This window comes from Prinia subflava, chromosome 17 (genome assembly GCF_021018805.1).
Source record: "Prinia subflava isolate CZ2003 ecotype Zambia chromosome 17, Cam_Psub_1.2, whole genome shotgun sequence".
NCBI classification, from domain to species: domain Eukaryota; kingdom Metazoa; phylum Chordata; class Aves; order Passeriformes; family Cisticolidae; genus Prinia; species Prinia subflava.
The window spans coordinates 14,426,737-14,435,793 of record NC_086263.1 but is presented as its reverse complement, the minus strand read 5'-3'; the positions used below and the strand labels follow the sequence as shown (position 1 = coordinate 14,435,793).

At 51.9% G+C, this 9,057-nt stretch overlaps 1 protein-coding gene across 2 annotated transcripts in view; it reads right to left on the bottom strand.

Annotated features, from left to right (window-relative positions):
• Positions 1-4,306: 4,306 nt before the first annotated feature.
• EPN2 (epsin 2) overlaps positions 4,307-9,057 on the bottom strand; it is a 42,970-nt gene continuing 38,219 nt past the window's right edge. For both annotated transcript variants that reach the window (XM_063414837.1, XM_063414838.1), the window contains one exon: positions 4,307-8,489. In XM_063414837.1, the coding sequence (XP_063270907.1) occupies positions 8,170-8,489 (320 nt within the window). In that variant the 3' untranslated portion in view covers positions 4,307-8,169. The remainder of the gene's footprint in view (positions 8,490-9,057) is intronic.

Here is a 9,057-nt window from a genome sequence, read left to right as displayed (position 1 = left end):
AGGAGGGAATGATGATAAGAAAGGGATTCAGGTTCCCTCATTGCTCTTGTTAAACCCCAGAAGAAGCAGAGCTTTAAGAACAGCCAAATCCCAGCAGCAGAGGCTCACGGTGATTTCCTCCCTGCTCCTTTCCTGGTTAATCATTCTCCCTTCCCTTCAAACCTGCCCTGGAATTCCCAACCCCACAAGAGCAGCACGAGGCTCTCAGCTGGAGCTCTGAAATCTCTCCCAGACGGTGAAATTGGTCACGATCCTCTGAATTCCAGACGGGCAGGGAAAAAAATCTTCCTGGAGAGCGAGTGCTGGCACGGGAGGGGCTCCAAGGCCAGCACAAACCAGGGAGCCTGGGAGGTGTTTGGGGTCTCTGCAGCTCTCCTGGCCTGGAGAGGTTTTGGATTCACTCCAAGGGAGTTTTCCTGCTGTTACCCAGGGAGGGAGGCAGCCAAGGACAGGCACTGAACAGCAGCTTGGGGATCAAACCCTCCAGAAAAAGGAAAATCATTGGGACAATCCTTAGGAATTGGAATTTACCGCCTTTCCTACCAAAACTACAAACAGCAGCAACTCCTGCCCTCTCGTGGCTGCTCCCGACCTTTATGGAAAACGCTGGGAGTGGTTAATAGCAATTAACTCCGAGGCTGAATGAAGAATTCCGAATTTCCTCGGTGCTGGCTGCCCTGGCACTGCCCCTTGTCCCTGCCGGGGCTGCTCCAGCCGGGGATGTGAGCATCCACCAGCGCCGGAGCAGCCGGCTCTGCCCCGAGGCTGCGGGGCTGCCTTACACCAGCACGGCTGCGGCAGCTGGGAATTATCTCCAGCTGAAAATGAGATGGATTCAAGCTGACAGCAGCTTCTCCCCAGCAGCAGCGTCGGGTTGGGAGCAGGAGATCTGTGAAATGCTCCAAAGGAAAAAAAGGATTGAGGGGAAAAAAAAAAAAAAATCAAACACTCAAGCACAGAGCAGCCACCTTGGGAGAAAATTGGGGGTTTAGCTGCAGTTCCTGACGGGTTTGTAGCGTTTCCTCCTGTGAGAGATTTGGGGGGATGAAGGCCCTGGGTCCTCCGTGCTGGGCCCAGGACAGCACAGAGGGGTGGGAGCAGTGACAGAGCTGGGCTGGCACTCACGGCCTGGAACCTTCCCTGTTCTGGGGACATCCAGAGCAGGGAACCAGCAGGGACCACCCTGGGCCTCTCCCCTGGGGCTCCCACAGTAGCTGGACGGGCTGGTGGCCTTGGAGGACACACCCAGGACAGCTCCAGGGTGACCCTCAGAGCCGAGCCCCCCGTGAGGGCACTGAGAACCCCCCAGCACCCGGCCCAAGGTCCAGGCACGCCTGAGCAGCACATCTGGGGCAGCACATCTGGAGCCACCACTCCAGTCTGGGATGTTTTCCAAACAGGCCACACAACCCCCAGCAAAGACCTGGGCAAAGGCCACCCTGATGCCACCCCTGTCCCCTCTCAACATCCACCCTCGGGGTGCAGAGGGGATCCCTGAGGGCTGAGGAGTCCTCTGGGAGCCAAACGTGACCCCAAGTTCTGAGGCACTCGTGGATATTTGCAGTCCCAGGAGCCTCCTCCACTTTTGGAAGCAAAACCTCCCAAGGCTGCAGCTCCCAGTACCCTCCAGTGCAGCCCGAGTGGGGCTGGGAGCACAGGACAGCACAGATCCCTCAGAACCCATCCTTGGGGCACGGAAAGCAGGGCTGAGCCCCCGGGAGGGAGGGAATAACAACCCTGCATTCCCAGCAGGATCCCAGGGACCAGCCTCGTCCTTCAGAGGGAAAAGCAGCAGACGCACGGAACTGCTGAAGGCGTCTATTTTTGGCTCCCTATTCAGGCCAGGATATTTAAGTACCCAAATTCACCTCGGAGAATATCATCACTCCGTTTAGTGCCAGACTTGCTGATGAAGATATTAAAAAAGCAGAAAAATCCCCCACCACCATCACCCAACACAACCCCAGGCAGCCCATGGGCTGCCCAGAGAAGCTGTGGGTGCCCCTGAACCCCTGGAAGTGCCCAAGGCCAGGCTGGACAGGGCTTGGAGCAGCCTGGGATGGTGGAAGGTGTGGTGGGATTTTCTTTAATCTCTCAGGGAGGTATTTCCCAAAACCACGAGGGTCCCACAACCCAGTCCAGCTCTGGGACAGCTCTGGGCTCTCCCTGCACAGCCCCAGGAGGTGCCGTGTCCCCCCAGGGTCTCCCCACACTCCCCCATCCTCATTTACCACCTCCCAATTCCCTACGGACCACCAGGCGCTGCCAATGAACCTCCCTGGCACCAAGGGGAACTTCCCACCCCTTGGCTTCAATAATTCCAGGGTACAACCAACCAACAGCCAAACAGAACTGCCACCACCACATCCCACACCGGCTCCTCACCATTCCTAATCCCGGGCTCCCAAACTAACAGCAGTCCTTGGGAAATCCAGCTCATAAATGGGGAAAAGGTGACCTGTTAACTTGAAAAAGATGGGAGTTTGGAACATGAGGGGTTCATAAATCCCGTTGGTTCCCTGAAATGCAGCTTGCAGGGTGTTGCAGAGGCCGTGCCAGAGCCAGAGCCCAGATGGGCCCAGCTCTTTCCTCACAGCTCCATGAAAAGCAGCAGAAGGGGCAGAGCTGCACCCTCAGCACAAAGAGGCCACCAGCACAAACCTCAGCAAAACCTTCAGCAACAGCAGCGTGGGCGAGGGGAAGCCAAAAGATAAATCTTATCCGGAGCCTTTTCCTCTGCGGAGCAGGCAAATCCTCCTCACTCCTCAGGAGAGGAAATGTGGGATGGGGGAGCAGCTCTGCAACGTCAGCAGAAAGCTCCACCACGGGCTGGGGCAGCTCAGGCTCCCCTGGCTCACACAGCGACCAGAACCCTCCAGAACCCTCCAGAACCCCCCCAGAACCCTCCAGAACGCCCCCAGAACCCTCCAGAACCCTCCAGAACCCCCCAGAACCCCCTCAGAACCCACCAGAACCCCCCAGAACCCAGCTCCTCTGGAAGAGATCAGAGTCACCACTCTGAGCCATTCCCACATCTTCCAAACAGAGAGTGGGTTTAGCTTAAAATGTGCAATTCTGAGAGGCAGGAGTAGAATCAGAGAATCCCAGGATGGTTTGGGTTGGGAGGGCCCTAAAATCTCATCCAGTTCCAGCCCCAACACCCTCCAGGTGCTCCAGGCCCTGTCCAGCCTGGCCTTGGACACTGCCAGGGGCAGCCACAGCTTCTCCAGGGGACCTGGAGCCTTTCTGGGGCAGCAGCTTCCCCCAGGCAGCTCCGGCTGACACCAAACCAGAGCCTTTTCTCCCCAAAGCCTTTCCCACAGTCACATCTCCAGGGTTAATTAGTGATCATTGATTAGTGATCAGCCTGATTGGCAGCACACTAAACCTGGAGGGGCTCTGGAGAGGCAGCTCTTGCTGGCGCCTGCTAATGAAGTGCCCTTCAATTAAAGCAGCCAGAATTAGCAGCCTGAATCGCTTCCAGGCTGGCAGCCCTGCCATGTGATGCGTGGGACAGAGCCAAGGCTGAGCTGCAGGAGTGGGAAGCGAGGACGCCCCAGGTTTGTCCCGGCTCCCCAACCCTCCTTCCACAGCCCCTTCCCCAAATTCCTGCCTGGACACAAATCCAGAGGTGCTGCTCCGAGCTCCCTCCTCAGGGGCTGTTCCAGTGGTTTAAAGAAGGAATTCAATCGCCTGCAACACAACAAATCTTCATTTTTATGGATCAGTAAGGTCTCAGCTGGACGTCTCAGGCAAACAGAGAAAGGTGTGAGCAATAGTTCTGCCTTTTCTTGACCTCATCAGTAGGCAGAGATGTTATGAGCACTATTGATGCTCTGGGAAAAAGATTCTGGAAATTTAGCATGCTGCTTCTACATGATTAAAAATCAGGCACTGGAGACATGCTGGTGAGCAGCAGCTGGTTTAAATTCCACATACAGCCTGAAAAGTGAGCCTGTAAAAGTTCTGTATCTTAGTGTTCTGCATTTATCCTCCATCTGACTTCCAGATCACACTTGTTGAGTTTTATAAGTCAAGTCAAACTTCTTTTATCTAATTTCCAGCCCTGTAAGCCACAGAAACCCTCCTCTCTCCCAGCCAGAGCAGCCTGAATTGGGAAAAGTCACGGCTGCATCCAAGGAATCCACAGCATCCCTCGATCACAGGGAGATCCCTCCTGCCTCAAACCTTCCACCAGCTCCCCCCAACCCCAGCAGGCTCCTGCAAAACTCCCCCGAGCAGGGCTTGGGTGGGGATGGGGCAGCAAACACCACGCAGAGGCTTGGAAAAAGCAACAGGGCCGGGATAGAAGCAATACAATTTTAATTCTGACCAGTCACCTCCAAACCCCTCTCGTCTTTCCACTGTTCCGATGGCATCGTTTAAATATCACACCTGTGACATCGCTTTGGGGGGGAGAAAAAAAAATGACACAAAGATACAGACATTATGATACAATAGTACAAATGATAAATTATTTATACAGTAAATAATGGCAATAGTCAGCACAAATCCAGAAAAAGCAGCCGGCTCCCGGGAATATGAGAAGTTTGGGAAATATTGGAACGCTTGGAAAGGAAGAGTTGTGTGAGATTCTGCTGGGGAAAAGAAATCTGCTCTTTCTCCCCACCTGTGCAAGATTCAGGCATAGAGGACACCTCGAACTGGAACAGCAAAGGGGCACAAGAGCTGAATTTGCTCCAGGACTTCCCAAAATCTGGGAACACCACAGCCCACCAGGGCTTCCCTGCCCTGGCCCCTCCACAGAGCTGAGTTTATCTAGGGCATAAAACTGAATAAATAACTGAGCTTATTTGGGGGAAATTATGCCAAGGAGTGTGTGTGTGTTAATTTTTTTTTTTTTTTACAAGATATTTAAAACTTGTCTCTTTGGTCAATTTGACCAGTAAGGCTATTTTGGGTTACTAACATTTTAAAGATCAAAAAAAGAGGAAAAAAGCACTTTGAATATTTGCAAGTGAGAAAAGGGAGGGGGAAATGGAGAAATGGGGCAGAGGGGATGCAGTGGGACACACAAACATCCTCCAGAAATGTGGGAGGGCCAGGAGGGAGGGAGGATTATCCTGGAAAATCACCACAAAATGAGCTGGACATTCAGAGCATCCCCAGCCAGGACAGTGACCCCCCTGTGTCACCCCTGGGGACACAGCCCAGCCCAGCAGCATTTACCAAACCAGCTCTTACTCCTCCCAAACTCAGCTCCTGCCACAAGCCCTGTGCCAGGCTGGGATCTGGGCTTGGTTAGTCTCAGTCTAAATATTTCCAGCACCAGAATCTCCTCAGGGAGCTTCCTCGGGGTTTGTTGTTCAGGAATGTCTCTATTTAATATAAAAGGGATAAAGTTCTGGGGGCAGTGACGTGGGAGGAAAAACAACAATTTGCCATTCAACAGCTTCATTAAGCCAGGGCTCCCTCCCAGAGCCAGAGCACAGCTTCAGGTGACAACTCCAACTCAGATTATTTCAGCACTTTAAATATTTCTGATCAGCCTCATCCTGCCTCCAAGTTCCCCAGGACGTGGCCAGGACTCCTGGCTGGACAGACAACGCCCCATCCCATCCTGAACTGCAGGTCAGGGGACAGACTAAGGGACAAACACAGAGACCTCGATTCCAGAGCTGATCAAACTCGAGGAATCCTGACCCAGAGCAGCTGGAAAGGACTTTGCTCCTCATCTGCAACAATCACACCCTTCCTGCTCTGGGCTTTTCAGTAATTTCAACAATAAGAAAAGGCCTTTTCCTTGCTCAGAAGGCAACGTGGCTGGGGTTTTGTTTTGTTGTTAAAGACAGGCTGGGTGTGGACAGCAATCCCCTTCCCTCCTCTAGAAAAACAAGGATTGGGAATCCTCCTTGCCAATTCCAGAGGATCTCAGAGGATCCAACACCTGCACAGGAACACCCTCACACGGAGCATTCTGTGCACTCCCAGAGCTGCCCTGACCTACAGATCCAGCCTGGGATTGTCCCTAAATCTGAGCGTCCTTCAGCCTCCCCTTCCCACCGGGAGATGGATCCCAGTCCTGTCATGGGATCCAGCCCTGCCCTGGGATCCAGTCCTGCCCTGGGATCCAGTCCTGCCATGGATCCAGTCCTGCCCTGGGATCCAGTCCTGCCCTGGGATCCAGTCCTGCCATGGATCCAGTCCTGCCCTGGGATCCATTCCTGCCCTGGGATCCAATCCTGCCCTGGATCCCAGTCTTGCCATGGATCCAGCCCTGCCCTGGATCCAGTCCTGCCCTGGGATCCAGTCCTGCCATGGATCCAGTCCTGCCCTGGGATCCAGTCCTGCCCTGGGATCCAGTCCTGTCCTGGGATCCAGCCCCTCTCCAGCCCCACAGGGAGTTGTTCCACCACAACACAACTCTGGCAAATTCTGTTTTCCCCCTCTTAAATCAAGGAAAGGCCACCAAGTCGGTTTAGAGGTGCCCTGCAGGCAGGAAAAATCCCTTTCCATGGATTTTTGGGAGAGCAGAGCTCAGCCCTGCTGGGCCAGGGCTCCAGCAGAACCCCTGAGCGTGGTGAGGAGTCCAGACGTGAAAATTTATTAAAAAGGGATAATTCAGCTCCCAAGGGATGGCTGGACATGGAAGCACCTTCCAGCAGGAAAAACCAGTGGATGGAATGAAACAAGCTGTGTTTGTACATCAGGATTTCAAACAGCTCCACAAGTTTTACAAGGAGAATAAAACCAAACAGCCTCCCTTGGGATCTTCATCAAGGCTAAAGTTCTGTCCAGTCTGGGGATTGGGAAGCAGGAACAAATCAAGGGAAAGGCGACTTTAGTGTTTTTTCTTTTTAATGTAGTCTTAAATCATGTTATGCTCAAATTCAATTCATCTAAAAATAATTAGTCACGAGGATTTGTTTTTGATTTGCATTATGAATACTTCATTTAAAAGTAAATATTTTAGTGTTAATCTTCCCTTTTAAACTCTCTTTACAGAAACAAAGAGCTAAAACCATAAATAAGAGGGCATTAAAACCATAAAAATGACATTTGCCAATATCTTAATTTTTCAGCCAGACTTGATAAATCTATCAAAACCAGACAGTTAAATAAGAACCACATTATAAAAATTAGCAAAAAAAGGACTATTAGGTAACTCTGCAAACTCAAAATATGAAACTGTACTAAACAAAATATGTGCAAAAGTATACAAGAGTAACTGCATATAGCAAGGTTAAGCCTGAATTAGTTTTAAAGCTTGCCCCGGTGAAACTGAATTCAAAGTTGTCCCACTGTATTTCTTTTTTTTTTTTCTTTTCTTTTTTTTTTTTTCTTTTTTCCGTTTTTTTTTTCCTTTCAACTCACATTGTAAGTCAAATAAAAACAAAATACACATGAAAAAACTTCCAAACGAAGCTGGTACTGGACAAGCACAGAGCAGGACACTCACTCAGCACGAGTGCAGCCACTCACAGAGAGTTCCAGGAGTCCTTAGAGTAGTGTAGGAATTCAACACTGCACACGACAGCACAACTCGAGCATGGTCTTGGGTGTTTTGTCTGGGGTTTTGTGTTATTTTCCTCTCGAGACAAGCTTGCTGTTGCCAGTCACACCTCAGAGATACCAAAGCAGTGCGAGTTTGCAATGTTTAATGCATAAAAACCAAGCCCCCCTGGGCCCTCCGGGTCGGTCTCTCCTAAGAGTAAGGACTATGGGTGAACCAACAGTCTAGAACTGTGTGTAGTTATGTGCAAAACATTCACTAGCACTCGGAATCTCAGGGCTATCTCACGGGCAGAGGAAGTGACAGATGCAGGGGAAGAGTAAATTCGGAAATCCAGCACATGATCTGACACCTACAAAATAGCCAAGGGAGCTTTCCAATGGCAGGTTCTCTCCCTAGAAAGTGTGTTTGAAATGATTAACAAAGTAACAAAAATGGGCAGGATCTAACTTTGGTGGAAAGTCTGAACATTTCACATGATGCTCAACAAGCCAAAGTAAGGTACCATCTGTAGCAAAGACTAGATTTAGATTAACTGGTAAGTAGAGACAACTCTTCAAAGATCATAACTGTAAACTGCAAATCTACTTCCAAGTCTCTCACACACCGTTCAGTCCACACAGGCCACGTTCGTTTCGCTGGAAAGACTTCAGCCTGGAAACACTAGGAAAAGAAAAGTTCCTTTAATTGGGTCTTTATAGGAGGAAAGGGTTAGTTGTATTTGCAGCCTGGGAGGCTGCCGGCGGCATTCCTGTACTGTGCAGAGCTTGGGGCATTGATCCTGCAATGCTCAGCCCCTGGCCCATCCTGATGGTGCCCATGGCCGGCAGCGGGGCCATGCCCACGGGCACGGGGGCCATGGAAGGCAGAGGTATTGGCTCCATGCTCATGGGGGGCACGGCGCTGAAGGAGGGGCTGCTGCCCATCACGGGGCTGGCTCTCATCTGGTTCAGGGTCAGCGGCTGAGGCTGGTTCACCTGGAACGGGTTGATTGGAGCTGCTGCGGTAGCGGCGCCTGCGTGGAGAGAAGGGACAGAGAGAGAGGCAGAGCCATCAGCACCGGGGCTGAAATGGTCTGGACACAGGACACTCCCTGTGTGCACCCCATGCCCAAAACACCCTCTGCCCCCCAGAAAAGCACAGTCTGCTCCCCTGAAGCCTCCGACAGCCCTTCCCGCTTCCCACAGCCCTGACTGGAGCCAGAGGTGCCGGATTTGGTTGACTGCAACAGCCCTAGCCACGACATCCACATCCCTGACTGGATCTTTTAAATGCTACTCTGCAGGCTCTCTGTGCTCCCCCACTGCAGAGTGAGTTTACATTGGATACTGGGAAGAAATCCTTCCCTGGGAGGGCGGGGAGGCCCTGGCACAGATTTCCAGAGAAGCTGTGGCTGCCCCTGGGTCCCTGGAAGTGCCCAAGGCCAGGCTGGACGGGGCTTGGAGCAGCCTGGGGTAGTGAAAGCTGTCCCTTCCTTTTTTAAGGTTTTAAGGTCCCTTCCAAACCATCCTGGGGTTCTGTGATTTGTACTTTTGCTCCGAGCTCTCAGCAGCCACCTCCATTTTCATGTTTCTGGCACCGAG